This window comes from Zonotrichia albicollis, chromosome 9, assembly GCF_047830755.1.
Source record: "Zonotrichia albicollis isolate bZonAlb1 chromosome 9, bZonAlb1.hap1, whole genome shotgun sequence".
Taxonomy (NCBI): Eukaryota; Metazoa; Chordata; class Aves; order Passeriformes; family Passerellidae; genus Zonotrichia; species Zonotrichia albicollis.
The window spans coordinates 10,620,819-10,642,911 of record NC_133827.1 but is presented as its reverse complement, the minus strand read 5'-3'; the positions used below and the strand labels follow the sequence as shown (position 1 = coordinate 10,642,911).

General features: G+C 53.7%; 1 protein-coding gene across 1 annotated transcript; it reads right to left on the bottom strand.

The window, feature by feature from the left end:
• Positions 1-1,047: 1,047 nt before the first annotated feature.
• Positions 1,048-9,151, bottom strand: LOC141730107 (uncharacterized). The gene is made up of 10 exons (XM_074546742.1): positions 8,752-9,151; positions 8,440-8,580; positions 8,075-8,245; positions 7,786-7,941; positions 7,525-7,626; positions 7,017-7,119; positions 6,684-6,740; positions 6,171-6,412; positions 5,157-5,291; positions 1,048-3,956 (listed from the first exon to the last, which is right to left on the bottom strand). Exons 1-8 carry the CDS (start codon positions 9,046-9,048, stop codon positions 6,210-6,212), a joined length of 1,230 nt encoding a protein of 409 aa, XP_074402843.1. The 5' UTR covers positions 9,049-9,151; the 3' UTR covers positions 1,048-3,956; positions 5,157-5,291; positions 6,171-6,209.
• Between the last annotated feature and the right edge of the window lie 12,942 nt (positions 9,152-22,093).

The window sequence follows — 22,093 nt, the reverse complement described above, 5'->3', positions numbered from 1 at the left end:
GGGCTGCTGAGCCAGTGCTGCCGTGTCTGTGCCTGCAAGGATGGGGCACCTGTGTGAGCTGGGGGAGAGGCCAGGGCTGCAGAGGGGGGATGATGTTGGCAGCTCCATGAGGATGCTCTGGGACGCTGCCCTGGGCTGTGCAGCGCACTGGGGATGGATCAGCCCCTGCTCTGCTGCTCCTTCCTGTCTGCCCCACAGCCCTTGCAGAGCACCAGCTGCTGCTGCCCTCAGCTGCCATGGCAACCCTGGGACAAAGCGCTGCCAGGGCTGTTCCAGGTACAATTGCAGTGACACTCCTTGGTGCCACCAGGTGCCATGGCAATGGCCACGGGGACCCGTTCCTTGGTTTGGTGCCATGGCAACCAGTGCCCAGAGCCATTGTGATGGTTTGTGGCCATGTAAAGCTGCCCTGGGCCCTTGCTCAGGGCTGGTGTCAGTGCCCAGAGCCAGAGGGGATCCCTTGCTGGGGGCTGTGCCATGGCCACCTGCCCTGTGCCGCGCTGGCCGCTCAGGCACCAGGAACCAGCAGCCAACGGCACTGCCAGGGCCAAAGGCCAGGTCAGCCAGACAGAAAGGGGCAGGGCTGGGCACTGTTTCCATGGCAACCTGCACTGGGGGGTACACCTGGGTCACCTGGCCTGGCAGTTGCCATGGAAACCCCTGGCAGGGACTGAGGGCACAGTCCCTGGCACTGAGACACTGCTGGGCCGGGTGCTGAGCACAGGGCTGAGCACGCAGAGATGGTTTTGTTCTTGCTGAGCTGCAGCACAGCCAAGGCCTGTCCTGCCCCTCGTCAGCCACGCTGGGGAGGGCTGGGGCTGCGGGGGAGCTGGGCAGGGGACACAGCCAGGACAGGGGACCCCAACTGAGCCCGGGCATAGCCCAGACCAGAGCACATCATGCTCAGGGTGTGAAGGGGGGAACAGGGAGGAAGGGGGGAATTTTGGAGTGAGGGCTTTTGCCTTCCCAGGGAACACTTAGGCAAGAGGGGGCCCTGTTTCTCCAGTGGGCAGGGTCACTGCCAAAGACACAGACACCAACTTAAGGAATTGTGTCATTTATATCATGCACACCTGCCAAGAATTACAAAAGGATAAACTCAGCAAAGCACATTATCATTAGCAAAGAATTACAAAGGAAGATCAGCAATCCATCATAACTCATCGTTACATTTTGATGACCAATCCCTTGGTGAAACACTAGAGGTGTTTGTGGCAGACAAAGATTCTGGCTGACTATCAAGGTACACCTTACAGACACCAGTAGTACTTTAGTGACACCGTTCTTCATTCTTTTTTCTCAATCTCATTCAAATTAGGAACGAGAGTTCTGTTGTCCATGGAGCTTGCACCTTTTTAATTCCAGAATAATGCCCCCAGGCCCTTTGCTGTTCAGCTTTCCCATGCTGTCTGTGGCTAACAAGGCTTGGGGGGCCCTTTCCCCTCTGGCTGGAAGGGGCCGGGTCCCAGTCCCTGAGGGGCACCCAGGCTCCTGGATGGAATTCCTGTGCAAGTCCCTCAGTGTCACAGCAGCCTTCACATGGAGCCCTGTGGATCAGAGCATTTCCCAAAGGGGCCCTTGGGGCAAACAGGGAGATCTGGTCTGGCAGGATGTGTTAAACAATATAAACAATATATACATATTATTTACACATATGTGTATACACATATATGCCCACATATATATGTGAATATATTTATATATGAAATATATAAATGTGTATATATATATATGTATATGTATGTCTTATTATACTATAAATATGTATATAGATATTTATTATATCTATATTTCACTTGTACAAATGCATATCAGCTCAAGATTAAAACCTTCTTCTGTTCCTCCATGTGGGAGCATTCCAACAATAATTGTTCCTTCTGAAGGTGCTGTTTCCTATGCATTCTCAACAAATTCATCTTTGTCTGCCCAAACCCACAAGGTCTTTTCCTTTTCCATTTGAAATTTTTGGATGTATTTGAAGGCATCCAGGGGTGCAGCTTCTTTTACCGGACTGCCCCACTGCTCACACAGGGCTCCAACCTCAGCCCACTCCAGAGCCAGGGAACTCCAGGGAAGGGCTTCCCAGCTGGGAATTTCTGAGGGGACTGATTCCTCACATTGACACTGAACAAGTGACATTTTGTTGGCATGTGGCCAGACTGTGCCAGTTTTGTTTCACCAGTGGTCAGGGTCAGTACCAAATTCCTTCAGACTCCAGCTGAAGGAATCAGTGTCATTTCCTGCAGTTCAGAGCAGCAAAGAATCACAAAAGGAGCAGCTCAGCAATGCACCCAACCATCCCCACCAAAGATTGCAGCAGTGATTAACAAAGATCCAGCAGCATTTACCCTCAGCCTTTACCATCCCCCAGACCCACACAGCAGCTGGGGAAGCTGTCACAGCCAAGGCCTGCAGAGCCACTCCTGGGCACTGGCAATTCCTGCAGGTGCCTCCAGCCCCAGGTGAGGCTCCAACCCCGCTGGGAGAGGGCCCAGCTCTGACAGTGCTGAATGAACAAACTGACAGCACTGCTAGTGTGGCCACATCTGCTTTCATCTTCCTCTTGCGACCCTCCAAAAGCCTGGCCAGGGCTCAAGGAGGAACCAAGGGAGATGACTATGACCACACAGCCCCAAACAAGGCCAGATGTCAGATTCCATGGCCTTGTCTGGCTTCTAAATACACAAAGGTCAATACATGTTTCACTAATGAGTGGCTACATCTATCACAGTGCTAATGACCATGCATATCTCATTAGGGAGCAGATACAAAGATAACCTTTGCTTGGGAGGCTCACCCAGAGGCCACCTTTGGCGCAGGGCCTGCTGTCCAGGCCTCACTCAGGGCTGGTGTCCAGGCCTTGGCCCTTCAGGGACGTGGTTTAGTGCTGGGCTTGGCACTGCTGGGTGAGCAGCTGCACTGGGTGAGCTCAGAGGGCTCTTCCAACAGAAAGGATTCTGTGATTCCATGATTATATCCGCTGCATTGAGCTGGGCCTATTTTAGCAGCATTCCTTTGCTCCAAAAGTTCCTTCTTGCCCAGCTCCTGTGGCCTGAGGCTTCAGGTCCTTCAGCTCCTGGTGCTGAGCTGCTCATGCTGAACGAGACGACTCGGAGGGAAGAACACAGTCCATGCAATTCCTTCTGGGACACGGAGAGGGGAGGCTGTGCAAGCAGGAGCATTGTTTGCTGTGGCCTCCTCTCTGCCCTTCACGCCTTTCAGCGCTTTGAACCAGCCAAGAGCTTTCTCCAGGAGTGCAATGGAGCAGCTGTTCCTGCTCCTGGGCCTGGCTCTCTTCAGTCTCTGCCCTTGCCTGGTTCTGTCCCTCATGCTGTGCCCTCTGTTCCCCCAGGGCTCGCTGGCTGCTGCCCAGGACTGTGGCACTGGCACAGATCCAGTGCTCCAGAGACTCCTTTCTGTGCCCTTGGAGCTGCCTGGGCACAGCAGCCTTTTCCATCTGGAAGCTCCCCATGGACAGGGAGTGCCCAGCTCTGCTTCCTGCACAGCCTCCAGGAGCCCAGGGCTGCCATCTCCAGTCCCTGCTGGCACTGGGGGCTCCCAGGTGCCTCAGGCTGCTGTGACACTGCTGCACACGGGAGGGAAGAGGGGCAGGGGCTGTGCTCAAAGTCAGCTCCATCTGCTGCTGCTGCTGTGGGGTCATTTGTGCAGCCCTGGCCCAGAGTCAGGGATCAGATCCTGCCAGTCTCTTCCAGCCCTGGCTGCTCAGAGTTTGGGCCTTGGAGCCTCAGGTGGCCAAAGGCAGCTGCTGCTGGTCCCTCTGTGTGCCCGAGTTCAGCAGTGCTGCTCCATCAGTCTGTGCCCAGCAACGGGGAAAAGCCTCAGCCCTGCAGGGCCAGGAGCTGCAGGGCTCTGCCTGAGCAGCTCAGCCAGCAGGAAGGGAGCTGCTCTACCCGGGAACCAAGAGCAAAGGACATTCCTTTGATAGGACATGTTTTCTATTGAAAGGAAAAAAAAGGGAAAAGGAAAAAAAATTGATAAATTGTAAAAGATAAGAATAAAATCCAAGTGTTAGTGAAAAAACATAACATACAGTTAATGAAAAAAAAAACCAAAACATAAATGCCAAGTTACATTCTTTGCATTAAGAGGTAAATGATCTTTTTAAAAAAACAACTCAGTTATTAAATTTTAAATGTGCTGATGGCATGGATCCATCTTTGTGACCTCAAAAGCCTCTTAAAAGATTTTGGGCTTTGTTTCCAACATTGGTATTTGAAATTGTGCTTGAAGCAAGAGGAAATTGCTTTGTGCCCTTCCAGCTCCAAGCAAGACTGGGAATGGAAACTCTGTCAAAGCCCAAATCCTTTAGAAAATGACCTTCCTTCTCAGCCTGGGAATGAGCTGCATATTCCTGTTGAAACTGTCAGGGATATAATAGAGACACAAAGTCCCACTTACGGCTTTTTGCTCTGGTCTGGAGGTGCAGAAGGGCAATTCTCCATCCACCAGGTCCAGACTGCACTGCCTCAGGAGCACGGCCCACTCGCCAGCTTTGGCCCACTCGTGGCACTTCTAGAGGAGGAAGAAAGTGCAATTGCACAATTCCAGCCAATAAAGAAGGAAGAATGGGACAGACAAAACACCCTGTACAGATCCCGGCATTCAGCTGGGACTGTGGAGAGTTGGGGTCGTTGCCAGTTGGATGTGTGTCCCCAGCTCAAATCTCTGGGCCTGCAGCAGAGTCTCACTCACCTGTCAAGGCAGAAAGCTCAGGCGCTGTGCTCACAACGGGCTCGTCTGATGCAGAGCTGTGAGAGCAATGTGAGGGCAGAGCCAGTCCAGCTGGGCCCAGGGCTGAGCCCAGCAGAGCCCTGGCAGAGCCCAGAGCAGCCTCAGCACCCGCAGAGCCCGGCTGCAAGGAGAGAAAGCAGAAACCGCCCGTCAGCTGAGGGCTCCTGTGCCCTTGTGCCAAGGCCTGCGGTGCCCAGGCCATGCTGGCTGTGCCCAGAGTTGTGCCCAGAGCTGCCCATCCCTGCTGCTTTTGGCAGCAGAGCAGGAGGGCAGGACCTGTGCCCAGCCTGCAGCCAGCCACGGCACATCCAGCCCTCAGCAGCTGCCCAGAGCAGGATGCTCCTGTGCTCGCTGCCAGCTCCCTAAAGCTCTGATCCCACCCTGCCAAGCACACAGGGACTCACCTCACACCACCCATGGCTGGAAGAAAAGCTGCTCCCAAACCATGGCCTCAGCCTTCTCCAAGGGCACGGCCCATCCATGCCACAGCTGCTCTCCAGCACTTCCCCATCCACACTGGACCACCTGGAACACTTCCTCTGGATAAACAAACAACACATTATTGAAAAGAGATTAGATACAAAAAGGGAAAACATGGGAAAAGGGAAAATTTCTTATCTCTGTCAGGGCCTTGAGGAAGACCCAACTCCTACATGGTAGGGAAAAACCCAGCCATGGGTGAGGGAAGCCCACATTTTCTCTCTTCCCCCCGGCACTACCCCCTAAAATCACGGTGATCCCAAAGCAAACCAGGGCTGCTTGTGGCCTCTGCCAGCCAATTGCTCAGGGCTTGCCAGCGCCCCAGCCCCTCAGGCCCTGCCCCAGCCCGGCCAAGCTGCCCGGCAGCAGCGCCGCAGCCCCACAGCAGCTCCAGAGCAGCCCCATCCAGAGGCACCTGGGAGCCCTCAGCAAGGCAGCCAGCAGCACACGGGCAGGAGGATACAGAGGGTGCTTCCTTCCTGGCACAGGGCTTGTGGCCATCTCCAGGCACCGCTCTCACAGGGATCCCTGCAGCTCCGGCCCCTGCCCGGCCGCTCTGTCACCAGTACAAAGGCTTCAGCAGAACCACCACAGGACAAGGGGCTTCTGGCCATTTTCCCTTGCCCACTGCACGCCTGGGCAGCTGGCTGAGCGCAAGCACCCTTTGCCCCCTTCAGGGCCTCACCACCCCTCAGCCTGCTTTGCTGCTGAGCACAAGCTCCCTTTTCACCCTTTCCTGCCTCTTGCCCTGTAGACCCTGGGCAGCAAAGAAAAGCTCCTGGCAGTCTGTGTATCATAACACATTCTAGAATTATTTACAGTAATCTATAATCTATAATAATATATATAATTCTATATACTCTGTAATTTATTTATTTACAATAAAGATACAAAATGGAAAAGAAGAAAAGAAAAGTCTTAAAGAAAAGGAAAATTACCTCTGGCTCAGGTTGCCCCAGCAAAGACAGCCTCCCAGATCAGCTCTCCTCCTCAGTCATCCGGCAGCGCAGGCAGCCGAGCCCCGACAGGTGAGGCCGAGTCCTCCATGCCCTGCGCAGCTGATCTTGCAGCCTCTGGATAGCGGAATATCTCTGACGCTGTATTGCCCGGAGGACGTGCAGTGTTTCAAGTGCCAAATGTGACACAGCACTGCTCGTGTCCTCCATCAGGCGTTCCAGGGCTGCAAGAGAGAGGAACAGAGGCACGGTCAGAGCCGGATCTGCAGGGACACCAGGAGAGCCCCCTGCAAGGGCCATCCCAGCCAGCTCTTGCCGTGGCCAGGAGGGAGCAGGGAGCAAGGGGATCAGCCTGAAGCTGTTGGCCACCAATGGCCCACGTGGCCCTGAAAGCTCCGTGTGCTCTGCCCACAGGAGCAGAGCTCTCCGCAGCCGGGGCAGGGCTTCCAGCTCTCCCCCAGCAGCCTCCGCTGTCAGCCCGCTGCCCTCACTCACCAGTGCAGATCAGCTGCAGCTCCTGCTGCTGCCCCCTCAGGTGCCGCCCGGCCATGCCTGTGAACACAGAGCCTGTCACGGCCCCAGCGGCACAGCTCCCTGCCAGCAGCGCTGCCGGCGCCGTGGCCACACGAACTGCTGGCCCGGCAGGGCTCAGCCCGGCCCTTGCCGCACGCTGCCGCCCCAGGGCACGGCTGCCAGAGGGCGGCAGCAGCAATGCCCGGGCCAGGCGGGGCTCCACGGCGCCGGGCACGGCTGGCGCTGCCGGGGCAGCAGGCGGGGCTGGGGCCGAGCTGCGGCTGGCCGGGGAGGGAGCCCGGGCTCGGGACTCACCCATGAACCGGACGGCCGCCTCTCGCAGGGGCTCCTGTGGGCTCTGTAGGTAGCGCAGGGCCCGGCGCAGCTGCTCGGCCGCTCTGCTCCTGTCCTCTGCCAGCTGCAGAGAGCGGCAGGAGGGAAGGGTTGGCGCGGGCTCAGCCCCTGGGCCGGGCGCTGCCTGCGCCCAGCCCCGGCCTCCCCTGCCCGCACAGCCCTGAGGCGCGGTCAGCAGCCGCTGGCCAAGGGCTCCCGAGGGGAGAGGGCAGAGGGCCGGCTGCTGCCTGGGGAGCCGCGGTGCCGCCCCGCAGCCCCGCCGGGCCGGGGCTCCATGGGCACCCGGCTCGGGCCCACGGGAGCCGGGAGAAGAGCCCGCGCGGCCCACAGAAGGCAGCGGCGTGTGGGGCACAGGCTGGCGGCCCTGTCTGCAGCAGCGGGCAGGGGCACAGCTGCCCGACCCGCATACTGAGCACCGCCCTCAGGGGCCTTCTCCAGGCTGAGGCTGGGGCTTGCAGGCCATCCTTACCAGGAACTCAGCGAACTTCCACAGCTTCTTGCTCTTCAGCAGTCTTTCAAGATCCCTCCTTTTCAGGAACTCAGCCACACAAAGCAGCGTTTTCTGAGAAGCCTGGAGAGCAGCAGAGATGCGGAGATGGCCCCAGAGCCCAGGGCGCAGGACCCTCGTCCCTGTGCCAAGGCCTTGAGGAGGCTGCAGTCTGGCAGGCGCCAGGGCAGGAGGCAGCCGAGCCCTCTGCCAGGGGGACAGCAGCAGCCCACGAGTCCTCACCTGTACCACCCGCTGATTCTCATCATGGCAGTGGAAGAACAGTGGCAGCAGGCTCTTGCGCAGGGGTGTCTTCAGGGCCATTTTTGCCTTTTCCTCTGCATGAGTCACCAATGTTTGGAAGAGCAGTATGGAGATGAGCTGCACCTGGCTATTGTCCTGTATGAAAGGAAGAAAAAAAGACCTCAGCATTGGCTGCACGGAGCTCAGCTTGGCACAAGCCTGCAAATCCACAGGGCATAAAGTGTCCGGACAGCACCCAGTGGCTGTGGCTGGGAGCAGTGAGCCTTACGTGGTCAAAGAGTGGCAGGAGCGCCTCAAGAAGCTGCAGTGTGATGGGGCTGGGCAGCAGCATGTCATTGTCCAAGATGATAGAGTTGAGTAGCATGACTGTCATGATAACTATCTCTCCATCCCACAGGAGCTCCACAAGACTTTCAGTCAGGCTCTGCATGGTTTTGGTCTGTGGCGAACCCAAGTTTATGAAATGCCATCCTGCTGCTGCAGGGCCCAGAGGCCAAAGGCCTGTCCTAAAGAACTTGGGCAGCTGAACCGGGAGGCAGGAGAGCTGGGAGCAGCTGCTCCAGCACCCAAAGCCCAGCCAAGCCCAAGTGACTGCATTCCCCAGCTCAGCCTCAGCCGCTGCCCCCTTCTCACCATTGAGGGATCATCAGTGAGCTTGAGAAGGGCCCTGAGCGCCAGGCGACGCCTCTCCCTGCATTCACTCTGCAGCTGCCTTGACAAAATTTGCAGGACCCTGTTAGCACCACGTTCACTCAAGTCCAGCCACTCGAGGACCTGAAAGGCACAGGGCAGTGACAGGGACCCGGCTGGCAGGAGCCCAGGGCCGCACAGGGCTGGGCCCAGGCAGCAGCACAGGGCGCGGGCACCGTGCCAGGCAGCTGCGGCTCCGAGAGGGCAGAGAGCTGGGAGGCAGCTCAGCCAGGCAGCACTGGCCATCAGGCTCACCTCCACAAGGAACGCCAGGGCGGGCAGCTCCCAGCGTGGCTCCTGTGTGCTGAGCAGCCAGAGCAGGTAGTGAGCGATCTGGGAACACAAGGGGATGGAGACACAGCACATCCTCCTGGCATGAGAAAAAGAAACAAAGACTGTGGTCCAGGGGGACAAACCTCTGCCAGGACTGATACACAGAGGTCTGGTCTTTCCCCAGCATCCTGCAAGCGGCCCTGGGCTATTTGGGAGGTGGCTCCCTGTGGGTACCCCCCCTCTCACAGCCTTTTCCAGTCTGCTTGGCCATCCCTCCATGACAAGGCCTTCTGGCCCACAACCTCGGGGACAGTGTGGAGCTCCCTGGGCACAGAGCACAATTGGCAGAGGCAGTGGGGAGAAGGGAGTCTTACCTGGCCAGCAGACCCACGGCATAGTGGTGGGTGTCAGCACACAGCAGTGTTTCCCATCCACACCTGCGCTCCATTGCCACCACCACATCCTCGTGCTGCATTCGGCAGAGCAGGGACTTCAGGGTCCTCACTGCAAACCTGCATGCACAGCAAAGCCCAGGTCACGCTGTGAACACAGGCTCCTGCCCAGGGACGTGGCAGGGACAGGAGGAGTGGGATGAAGCACCTGTTAGGGCTGGTGGCAAGGCCGTATTCCTCCTGGCATCCCTTCCAGAATGCATTGACCTCCTCTGGCATATCCAGAGTGCTGAAGAACACTTGGAAGAGCAGATGCACAAAGAGGTCGGGGAAATATGGCTCCACTACACGTGGGACAGGGGGCACCTGGAGGATCTTCCACATCACCATGGTTGCCTGCAAAGGACAAAGCCCCCCGAGACAGTGCTCAGTGCCCAGGTGTGTGTGGCAGGGCCCGAGTGTGGCAGGAAGAGGCCCGGAGAGACCTTGGCAGGGGGAGCACGGGGCCTGGTGGGCCTGAAGCTGCCCCTGGGCCAGGTTTCAGGCCAGCGCCTGAGGCAGGGAGATGCAGTGGGGGAAGGAGGATGGAGAGCTGCTGGAGAGGCAGCCTTGGGGTCAGCAAAGGCCAGTTGCAGAAACTCACAGCCAGGACAAAGACACCCGTTTTGTCCCCGTCGGAGGTGCAGGTGCTGTGCTCTGGCCAGCTCTCCAGCACATCCAGGAGTATCAGCTGCACTGGCTCCGCAGTCCTGGCTGAGCCCATGATGGTCTTCCACATGGAGATGGCAGCTCTGCGGGGTCAGAGCTCTGTCTCAGGGGCGTCTCAGACATGGCACCGTGGCCTGGGCATCCCTGGGGGCCCAGGCTGACCACGGGCTCTGCCTCTGCCCACTGGCCCTGGCCAGCAGCAGCCAGGCAGCCCAGCCCTGTGGGGACAGAGCCCTGAGAGGCGGCAAGGGAGCATGGCAGCAGGCTCAGGGGCTGACGTGCCAGGGCTGGGAAAGGGAGCAGCCAGCGGGCCCTGGAACTCTCTGTTGCTCTGACACCTGGGACAGGTGGTACAGGCTGATGGGCTGGGGAGGCCTGAGCCTTTTGGGCAGGTGTGCCCCATACCTGTCACAGGACGGGGCCACACGCAGGAGCGTCACGACTGCATCACCCGGGTGTGCTGCAGCGAGATTCAGCAGGGCCTTGTCCAGCCTGTGCTCAGTAGAATCATTGGCCATGAGCCAGCGGTGAATGTACCTCACCATAGTGGGCACCTGGAGAAGGCACGGGGAGACTTGGAAAGCTGCCAGAGGGAACAATGTCCCCAGGGTCCCGAGAAGTCCTTCCCTTCCCAGCGCACTGCCATGGCCTCAAAGGCTCCCAGGGACCAGCAGGCGTGGCTGGAGAAGGCACGGGACTCATGGGGGAATTGAAGCCTGGCCCCAGTTGCTTACTTGTTCTGGCCTGGCAACACCCTTCTCCAGGAGCAAATCCAGTAGGGCGGCACTGGTCTCATGATTGATGAGCTCTGAGTGTGCTCTGAGCCCAGTGCCCATGGTGCTGGTCTCTTCCTGCTGAATGCTCTGGATGAAGTCGCAAACGAGCTGTAGGAGAAGGGCAAGAAGCCAGGGATGTTGCATGGAGTGCTGCACACACGGTGCTGGGCTGAGCAGGGACAGCAGGCCCAGCCCAGGTTGGGGTGGCTGCAGGTACCTGCGCTGTGCTGCAGAAGCGGCCACGTCTGCACTCATGCTCCTGTGTGCGCTCCAGGGCTGCATCTGGCAAAGAGCGAGCGCAGCCAGAGCTGAGGGGCTGCGGGAGAGGCCGGAGAACACAGCCCAGCCCTGCGCTCCCCAGGCAGGGAGAGCCCCGGGATGCCCCAGGGGATGGAGCACGGCCACTGCGGGGTGTCTGCCTGACCCTCTTCCATCCTGTCCGTGGGAATGGAATGGGATTGGGTGGGATGGGATGGGATGGGATGGGATGGGATGGGATGGGATGGGATGGGATGGGATGGGATGGGATGGGATGGGATGGGATGCGGCCAAGTTGGCTGCAGGCTCCATTCCTGCAGCCCAGCTCTGCCACTCACCCTCCTGCGGTGGATGGAACGGCACCGCCTCTTCATTCTCCTGTGCTGGAGCAGCTCCAGGGCCTTTTTCCTCCTCCTCCTCCACAGTGGCCAGCTTGGGCACTCTCGAGGCTCTCTGGCGCCCCAGCACCGAACGCAGCCGGTGTCGCTCCTGCAGGGCCTCCTGCGCCTTCCCTGCGGGCGGGACGCGGCGGTCAACGCTCGGCCCGGGGCCAGCAACGGCCCCCGAGCGCCCCTCACCCGCCCCGGGCCGGCCATGCCCAGGCGTTCCATCTTCGGAACGCGGCACGGGAGGCTCGGGGCCGGCGGCCGCGATGCCGCGCGGCGGAGCTCGGGCCGGGGAAAGCGCAGCGGAGGCGGCGGGAGCGGCCGCGCCCCGTGTGTGCTCCGCGGGCCCCGGGAGGAGCCGGCGCCGGGGCCGGGGCCGGGGTCGGGAGTGGACCCTGCCTCGGGTCCGGGGCCGGGCTCGGGCCAGGCGGAGCCGAAGGGCGGCGATGCCGCCCTCGCACCAGCCACTGATGCCCGCCCAGCAGCGCCACCGCCAGTACGGCCAGAGCTGGGGGGAGGCGAGACCGCGGCGGGACGGCCGGGGCCGGGCACGGGGCAGCCCCGCCCGGGGCCGGGGGCGGGCCGGGGGCATGGCCCTGCCCGGCAGGGGAGAGGGAGGCGGGGAGGGGAGAGGGACGCCGGGCAAGGGACCCCGAGAGAAGGGTGCCCGACAGCGAGAAAGGGAGAGAAAGAGGAATAAAGGGACAAAGAGAAGGAAAAATAGGAGAAAGAGTGTTTTAAAATATCTGTTTGCTGCTCTCGCCGCTGCTGCTGCTGCCGCTGCTGCTGCCGCTGCTGCAACTGAAGCACCGGGGCCGTTCGTCCCCGTGTCCGTTCCCCGCTCGCCCCACGAGCCCCACGTTCCAGCCCCGCACGCCCCGGGGACAGCCCCTCCGTCTGCCCAAACACGGGAACTTTGCAGCGCTGAGCGCAGATGCAGAGCCCTGACTCCTGCACACTGGCACAGCGATCCCCTCGCTTGCTGCTGTGCGTTGTCCTTGCTGAGGGTCAAACACTGTCGGGCCACCTTCCCTTGGGGTAGGATTTATACCTGAGCCCAGCACTGCACTTACATATCCAGTGTTGCTTTCCAGTAAAAACAGGGGAAGGAAAACTGTGTCTGGCTCATGGTATTTTAGAGTGTCTAAAAATCACTAAATCACCAATCTTAGAGGTGAGGTGCATCTGGAATTACTGGGTTGCAACATGGAAAAGGGGAGCATAGAAATTAACAGAGGAAGACATCTTGGATTGTTTCCTTCATTTTCATTTCCCTTCTGGAAAGCTGTTTCAGTTTTCCAGGAATCTTCTCCTGTCTGCTCTTCCCAAGAACCTCTCATTGAGAACAAGGTCAAGCTTCTGTCACAAGATTTTCCATCAGGAAATTATGCCACTGGTGCAATTTTCATTGTGACTGTTTGTGCTGGTTTAGGGCAAATTTTGGGAGGAAATCTCCAAAAGGGGTCCATCTAGAAAGCAAGTTCAAGCGGCCTCTCCCCCTGCTAGTTCAGGAAAAGATTCGAGAAAACTGAAAAAAACCCCAGTTTATTCAACAAGTAAAGTCTTCGCAAGCATGGAAAAAGAATAATATTAAATAAAACCTCTGACAGTGCTGAAGAGATGGCAAATTCAGAAAGTCCTTTTTGTGGGTTGTAGTTGGCTCACTCGGTCTCTTCTAAGTCCCTCTGGCGCTGGAATGCAGCGTCCCAGAGCTCGGGGGGCCACAGGTGTGAGCTGTCGGTGTTTTTCTGGGTTTTCAGTCCAGAGCAGGTTTAAACAGTTCCAAGAAAAAGGAAAGTCACAGTCCGAGGAACTTCTCTTCCTAAGCTAGCTAAAACCAAATTGCTAGACCTGGGCTGTGAAGGCACTGGGAAATTTCCAAATCTGGACACTGGTGGTCCCAGCAACCACCAGATCTGGATGGTGCTGGAGCCAGAACCTGCAGATTTACAAATTTTGGCTTTCTGTGCCAGCAAATCACTGGACTTGGGCTGTGCCAGCACCAGGAAGTTTTCAGATCTGGGCACTGGCACTGCCAGCAAACACCAGATCTGGGTGGTGTCATTGCCAGTGATAGAAATCTGCCAAATTTGGGCTCTGCTGGCACTGAGAAATTTCCAAATCTAGGTTCTGGTTACATGAAACATAAGATGTGGGTGGAGCCAGACCCAGTAGGAGGAAGCTGCCACAGGTTTTGGATTTCTGTGCCAGCCAGCAAATTGCTGCACTTGGGCTGTGCCAGAATAGGGAAATTTCCAGATCTGGGCACTGGCAGTGCCAGCAAACAGCCCATTTCAGGCTCTAGGCTCCATCTGGCTCCATCTGGATCTGGATGCCTTCCTCTTTTCTTTCCTTCTTTCCTTCCTTCTTTCCTGGGATCCTGCTGCCAGCAAACTCCACATGGGGCAGTGCTGGCAAGGGGAAATTGCCAGGTTTTAGCTTTCTTTGCCAGCAAATTGCTGGACATGGGTAGTGCCAGAAGAGGGAAATTGCCAGATGTGGGCACTGACAGTGCCAGCGCACACCAGATCTGAGTGGGGAATGTGTCGGAACTGAGAAATTTCCTGATGCTAATTTTCTCTGCCAGCAAATTGATGGAATTGTGCTGTATAGGCATCTGAAACATTCCTGATCTGGGTACTGGCGGTGTCAGCAAACCCGAGATCGGGTTGCTGTAGGCACCAGGTATTTGCTTGGTTTTGGCTTTCTTTGCTAGCAAATTGCTGCACTTGGGCTGTGCCAGAATATGGAAATACCAAGATGTGGGAACTGGCAGTGCCAGGAAACACCACATTTCAGGAAGGACTGGATCTGGACCCGTTCCCTCCCTGCCTCCCTCCCTCAACAAGGCGACAGAGGGGCTGGACAGCAGCCAGGCAGAAAGGGACCTGCAGGGACTGATGGACAGCAGGCTGGACAGGAGCCAGCAGTGTGCCCAGCTGGACAAGCAGGCCAAAGGCTCCTGGCCTGGATCAGGAATGGTGTGGCCAGCAGGAGCAGGACAGGGATTCTTCCCCTGTGCTCAGCACTGCTTGGGCAGTACCTTGAGTGCTGTGTCCAGTTCTGGGGCCCCAATTTAGGAAGGACATGGAGGGGCTGGAGCGTGTCCAGAGAAGGGCAACAAGGCTGGGGAGGGATCTGGAGCACAAGAGCTGTGAGGAGTGACTGAGAGAGCTGGGGTTGTTTATCCTGGAGAAGAGGAGGCCCAGGGGAGAGAGGGCAGTGTCAGGGCACAGGTTGGACTTGATGATCTCCATGGCCTGTTCCACCATTGCTGATTCTGGGATTCTTTGAAACCACCCATGGAGCAGTTGCAGGATGAGCCCTGGGCCTCCTCTTGAGAAGCTCCAACAGCCCAGGTCCCTCAGCTTCTCCTGCCAGCCCCAAAGCCCATCCTGTCAGTCCTGCTGAGCCTCTGCAGCTCCTCCTCACTGCCCAGAACAGGGAGCCCCAGAGGCAGACACAGCAGCCCAGATGTGCCCCCCTGGCCTGGGGTGCCTCTGGCAAGGGAGCAGCACCAGGCACTGCAGGAGCCTGCAGACAATTGATCTGAAGGCCAAACCTCCTTAGCTCCTTCTGAAAGAGCAGGAACAGTTCCTCATTCCAATGTGTTGGAATGCTGAGCACCACAGCTCCAGGTGAGGACTGGACACAAGTTTGCTCCCACTGAGTGCTGTGATGGGTTCTACAGGAGCTCTGGGCTCTTGTGCTTGCCAGGCACAATGAGGAGAGAAGGAGCCAAGTGCACTGATGTGGGAAATGGATTTGTAGAAAGCTTTTTGAGCCTAATAGAAGACCCACGAAGTATGAATCTATATATAAATCTTGAGACAAGGAATGCTAACTTAAAAATGCCATGGAATAGGACAGATGTTGTTGAGAGAGAAATGGAGCTAGAAAAAAGTTTCAGAAGATCGCCTTGCAAATAAGACTTTGGAAAAATAGAGCCATGAAAGATGCATTGTAGTGGGACCCACAAGGGGTAGTTTTAAATAATTGGCTTTAAGGCATCTACGACATGGCATGGCAAAAGGCTGAAAGACCAAGAAACACTTATAATGTATAATATTTAGGAAGTAGTTGGCTTCTGATTGTGATGGCGCGTATTATAACATCTGTATTGTCTCACCCTTCTCATGAGAGTGAAAATGGAATAGAAGTTTTTAAAACACCTCTCAGTTGCCCCATCTCTAGGTCAAGAAAAGAGTATTATCCAACACACTGATGCACCTTTGCCTCGAGCATAGCCCAGCCTGGACCAAACACACTGAAAGGTTTCCCCTTTGGCCCATGTCTCGAAATGTCAGGTCTGCTGTTCGACAACTCAGGTTGGTTTGGTGTCAAGGAGTTCTCTCAGAAATACTGGGTTTGTCTTCCTCTGTACCTTCCCCTCAGGAGCCTTGGGGATGCTCCTGTGTGAAGCCATCTGTCTCACACAGTTTCAGACAGCTTCAAACAGCATATTGTGCAATAAGTCGTCTCCTCTAAAGTGTTCCAACAATCCCTTTCCAGCAATAGGAAATTATTACTAATGGATGAAAGTGGAAAACCCCCAACAGTTTATTAACAAACAGAATCCCCCATGACACGCGTTACAAGAAGGCACTGGGATCTCTCTCGGAAGAACAGGAGCTGCCACGGAGCAGTTCCAGCAGCTGATGGAAGCTCGGGGACTCGTCCGGCGTCGGCTTTCTCCCATGGCAGAGCTCCATGGAGCGGGCAGGGCAATGAAGCAGCTGGGCTGGAGCCCCTCGCTGCCTTTTCTCCCCGGCGTGGCTCAGCCCACAGACTCTCGGGCTGGGAGCGGGGCCACTCCGCTCCTGCCGGCACCGTGTCCCTGGGCTTGGACAAACAGTTTCCTGCCAGGAGAGCCCTGCACACTGCTCCACAGATTTTTCATAAAGGCCCAAACCAACTCCAAACACTCTGTCTGCAGCAGCTTTGCACAAAGGGCTGCAGCAATCCAGGACAGCTGCACGTGAGTGTCTGAAGGCTCTTGTCTTGTTCCTGACAGCAGAATTCTTGATGATCTTGTGCAATTTTATTCAGGTGTAACATGGGAGCTGAGGTTTTTTTGTTAAAATACTTTATGATGAATAACAACCTTGGGAGCATGAGGTGCAGGACTGACATGCGAAAGCAAGAGCATATCCTCCAAAGTGGCCAGTTTAATTGTCCATTTAATTACTCTTGTATTTACTCCACACTAATAAGGAAAACCAAGCTTTGCTTGGAGGCAAAACAGGCGTGGGATACACTACAGTCCCTTGCAGGCTCACCAGGGCTGGCAGTGACAAAGCAGGCAGTCTACTTCATTGTGAACCACTACAGAGCTACATCCCAATCTGGTTTAAGTAGTGTGGTATTATTAAGAACTCCTTTTCTGCATGAGATACAAAAGGAGATCCCAAATGATCTTCACGCAAGCATGCAGTAAAGAACTGGTCCTGCTATCCTAACAAAGCATTTGCTTTAGCAATTACACTCTTCCCATTCATCTTTTGATGCAGACACTTCAGGTTTTCTCCTACACCCCTGCAAGGCTGGCAGTCGCTGTTTCCCATTTTCTGTTCTTCCCTAGAGATGGTGCAGTGGCTGCTTTGAAACAAAAAGCCCTGAGATCTGGATAGCTTGAAGGAGCATGAAATGCTAATTAAGTGCTTATATTGGTAACACCCAGGTCTCCACTGCCCAGTCCTCTGCAGCAGCAGGACCATGCATCATTCCTGTTGGTGGATTGTCGAAGTGAGGGAGCGACCACCATTGTTGATTTTTTGCATCTGAATCCGGTTTATTCATCAATCCATCACTTTTTATAACCGTGTTAGTTAAGTTCATGCATATTGCAAAATCTGAGTTCCTGACAGGCTGTAGAGAAAACTTCAGCTCCTCCTTTTGTTCACAATACCTGAAGTGAGTTTACTGAGACCAAGATCAGTGTTCCCACCATGATATGAAGAGTTCTCAAAACTTTCATCTCTGTTCTCAGACTGACTCTCTGCTCCCAGTAGCAGCCAAGGACAGAATGGCCTGAGAAACTTGTTGTTTATATAGAAGGTAGCTGAGAACCTAATTATTTACAGGATCAAGCCTGGGAAAGGCTGCTTTTACAGCAGGCTTCTATATTTCTTCAAGGCATACTTGAACCAGGCTCTCCACAGTGGATGTTCATGTTTCTGATGTACAAGAGCAATGACTTTGAGAAGGGACAGAAATGCCCCTCTTCAAACAGTGGGTGTGCAAGGAGATGTGAAGTTTCACAGCCTTTTCTAGGATATTTCAGAAAGATCTAAGAGAATACTGTGGCATGGGGTAGGTCCCTAAATTTGTCTCCAGCGGAATCCCCAAAGGGCACATTCACTCTGCTGCTGATGGCAATCCCATAAGCTCACGGACCAGTTTTCTCTGCAATGTGCCACCATGCCTGGGCTTCACTAGGCTGGGACTAGACCCAGAGCTAAGCAAACACATGTAGCCAGGTGACATTTTGTAACATCAGAAGTGGGCAACCATGAGGAGTTTGCTGTCAAAAAGTTACAGTTTGCACTGGGCCCAGAAGTGGTTTTCCCTAAAGCAAAGCAAATTGAAATGTGAAGTTTAAAAGCTTCAAATGACTACGAAAAGAAACTGCAGAATAATTTCTGGAAGGGCAGCATTGTCAATGATCATGCAGCCCATCAACAGCTGGAGCTGAATCCAGAATTGCTTCTTCCAGCTGTGCAGGAATTCATTCCACTGGCAAGCACTGGTCCATGGGAACAAATGATCCCCTAGCTCTGGGCTGAATGGCACCCAGGCTGCAGTGCAGATTGGAGGAACCCTTGCCACTTGTTATTGGCCTCCCAGTGCACTCATCCTTCTGCAAACAAGGTGCAAACAACACAGCTGCACTGCTGTCCTGGGTAAATATACATACAGGTGACTTTGCCAAAGCAGTGCATCATTTCCCAGTGAAATACATGACCTCTTCTTACCTATGGAATTGTGATTGAAGACACCTGTGAGCCAGATCTGTGGGAGATTGCAAAGGAGCAAAGCTTTGGGGTTTGGGCACACTTCTCTTGGTTTCTTTGCTCAGGCCTTTGGTGAGCACAGAACACACCTAAGTAGAAAATCTTTGACTAGACAGGATCTTTTGGATCCATTGTCCCCCAAACAGGTCAACAGGTGACTCTGTTGTAATGCCAAGTAACAAAAAGCAGCACAAATGACACAAGGAAACCATGGCCAAAGAGGAAGAGGAGAAGCCCGATGAGGAAAGGATGTGATGAGACACTGGCACACTGGATGAGCTGCACTCCCATAATCTCTAGGCAAGCAGGTCCTGGTCTCATATTCTCCTCTTGGTTTATTTATTTTTTTTTTTTAATTTACTTTTTTTCACCATCAAAATAAAATATATCCAATCAAAAATATGTCATCAAATTTTAAAGATAATTTTAAATCAAAACACCATTATTCAAAACTACATCTAAAGATCAGAACACATGTACAGCTGTAACTATCAAGCCTAATGCATCAATCCTATTCTTCAAACACTCTCCATACAGGCGGCAGCTTCTTCCTGAGCTTGGAGGAAAGAGAGCTCTTCTGGATGGGAGGTGAGGACTTTGTCGGTGAGGGAACATGGGAAGAGTCCGGAGAAAACTTCTCAGTAGGACTGTAACCAGTCAGATGTGAAAAATGGAGACACAAAGTTTAACAGAGAGGCAAAGTTTAACAGAGGCCACCATGCAAACCTAAAGCATCTGAAGCTCCATAATTCCTGGGACACATTTCCTGGAAATGTCCAAACAGCTGCACAGGGAAACATGCTCCTGCTGGCAGACACTGAGGCAGACCAGGGCAAAACCCTGAGCCACTTGCCCAGAGCCGGCACAGGCACAGCCTGGCCTCTGGGCTGCGCTGGGACAGCAGGGAGCCCAGAGCCCTGTGCTCTCCAGGAATGGCTCAGCTGCACATGCACCTTCCTGCTCCTCTGCCTGCCCCACAGCTCAGCAGCCCCACAGCTCCAGGGGCACTGGCAGCAGCACAGCTCATTGCAGGGGCACATGCAGGGCACAGCTGTTCCCTGGCAATGTGCACAGCCTCTCTGGGCTGCCACAAGGCCCTTCCTGCCAGCAGAGACTGGCCCAGCTCCCCCCTCACCTCTGTGTGAGGCTGAGCCATGATTGCCTTCACCTTGTCCTCCATCTGAAGCTGTTCCAGGCCCCCCATGTTAGCGTTCAAAAACACATAATCATGGGGGATTATATGCGGTGCTTTTTATTAAGAGCTCTGGGAATCGGGGTATATTCAACCCAAATCTGACTCCGACCATACATTCGAAATGATCATGTTTTATACTCTATCATTACATAACTTTCATGTTAATTATTAAACTTATACTGTTCTATTGTATACATAAATTTAGCCCCTCTCTGAATTTCCAACATAGTTTCTCACTATTCTTCTTATGGTTATATAATAATTACACTGAATTACTAAACAGTCATCACATCTAACAATTACATAATTTATCATACTGCTTACGCAGGTGCAGTTGATCTGGGAAAGCACAAAGCCTAACATTTTAGATTCTATCTTTAACGTTTTCCAGGGTTCCACTATCATTCTCCCCCCTTTGAAAGCATTTTCACTTCACTATAGGTGTAAATGTTTTCACTTGATACAGTCCTTTATTCCTCAGTTCGTACTCGGCTCTTCAAATCCAGGGTTGATGTAAACGTTGTCGTGTATGCTGTTACGAACCGGAGAACCAGAAGATGGTGGGCGTGGATCTCATGTTAGTGCCTTTATTATCCTCTGGTTCCAGGACGTTTTCTTCTATATCTCTCCCTTTAAGATGCTGTAAACTAACCAAATTGCTAAGAATACAATTAGTAAGATTATCACACTCTCAATGATAGATTTAATCCATGAACTCACAATTCCACCCTAATCCTTTAAAGATTTTTCCTAACCAGCTTGTAGCCAAATCCTTTTGCTCTTCTTGTGCTTCATGATCTATTTGTTTCAACTGATTGATGTCATATTCTACATCTGCAGTTACATTTGGGATATGAACGCAGCAATGATCAACTTGTCCCTTTAAAAATCCACATACTCCATGCTCTTTCAGGAGTAACATATCTAGGGCTAATCGATTTTGTAAAGTCATTTTTGTGGTGGCTTGTAATTGTATATTTAATTCTTTAAATCCTTCCCGGGTGACTCTTGCCAGTCTACCTACCTGACCTGTAAGTTTGTATAGCATCTCTCTGCTCTTATAGTTTGCTATAGGACCAAGCAATGACTCTAGGGCCAATCCAAATTTCACTCCACTAGAGGGTTCTTGCCAAGTGTCATCTGGATTTTCATTGTCTAGAACTTCTTGTCTTGCTCTTATCTGCAGAAGTTCATGTTTTCCATTAAATGGGGACTTTTTCCAAATTGGACATAAGGTTGGGAGGCCTAAAGTAATCTCCTTTACTTTCCCATCTACAGGCAGATGTGTTGTCCAGGTACCATCACTTGCTGCCCATACAAATTGTCCTGGACGTCAGACTGTAACCCTGGTACACCCTATAATTACTCTGTAATTCACTCTGCCTTGTTTATGTTTGATCCCTCTGCAAGCACAACTAATTTGTAGGGCTATTGCCAGGGGTGGCATCTGTTTTATCTCTACATCATCTGAAGTGCAGTCGTAAGTTTTATTACATGCCCACCAACTTACTTTGTCTGCCTGCTACTAGTGTCAGTGTTCGTTATTGCTGGATCTGTTTCATTCTCGGGGCCTTCCCACTTAATACACCAAGGGGTGTTTGCCATATATTGGAATCTTTGAAGAATACTCACAGACGACGCACTATCCCTAGGCTCTATCTGATCTTTCCTATCCTTGGCCTCACATTCCCATACCAGAGTTGTTTCTGTAACTTGCCTCGATTCGGGTACCAGTTTACATGTAATTGTTTTGTTCTTTTGTATTTCAGGTAGTTTTGATGTTATGATTCCCCAATTTACTAGGTCTCCTGCTGCCTTTGGTATTGGCAGACAGGCAGTTATTCGGCTGGTGTTTTGCATTTTGGCAAAATCTTTGACTAATCCGATCATTACATTCTCAGCCCGAACTGCATTAGAAACCTTTATCACCTGTGTTTCCGTTTGTACCTCTCTCTTCATTCTAGAATGAAGAGTGGTTAGTTGATCATTTTGTGTTCCACAACCCAAAGATATTAATAACCATAACGTTAGCACAATTACTGATAGCATTCTGAAAGCAATTAAACACGTCTTATCTGCAGCCTTTGTTCATTCCAGAGTTTACACAGTCTGTGATCCAGGATGGACTTTCTTCACTCGGGTATAGTGGATCCACGGTTCCACGCCAGCTACTTTGACTGCTGTAAAGGTGGTCAGTAGTACCTGATGGGGTCCACTCCACTTTTCTTTCAGCGGTTCCTCGTTCCAGTTCTTGATGTACACTTTGTCTCCTGGATGTATGTTATGGGCTGGGTTCTCGAGAGTCAGTGGTCCATTCCACACGAGGATACTCCGGAGCCGAGCTAAAGTTTTCCCAAGAGACAGAACATAATTATACACTTCCTGCTTTCCTGTGACATGTACATTAGGGTTAGGCTCAGGAGATTCATATGGTTTCCCATACAATATCTCATAAGGGCTGACTGACATTCCACTCCTAGGCTTTATCCGAATCCTCAACAGTGGTATTGGCAAAGCCTGGGGCCACTGCAATTTGGCTTCTTGGCATATTTTACTGATTTGCCTTTTTAGTGTCTGATTCATCCTCTCTACCTGT

Bases quoted from the DNA above. Each gene is read 5' to 3' on its own strand.
- LOC141730107 (XM_074546742.1), bottom strand. From the start codon at position 9,048: ATGGAGGGATGGCCAAGCAGACTGGAAAAGGCTGTGAGAGGGGGGGTA. The intron at 7,120-7,524 runs GTAAGGATGGCC...CGCTCTCTGCAG, and splicing joins GGAAGTTCGCTGAGTTCCTG to CTGGCAGAGGACAGGAGCAG. The intron at 6,741-7,016 runs GTGAGTCCCGAG...CTGTGTTCACAG, and splicing joins GGCGGCCGTCCGGTTCATGG to GCATGGCCGGGCGGCACCTG.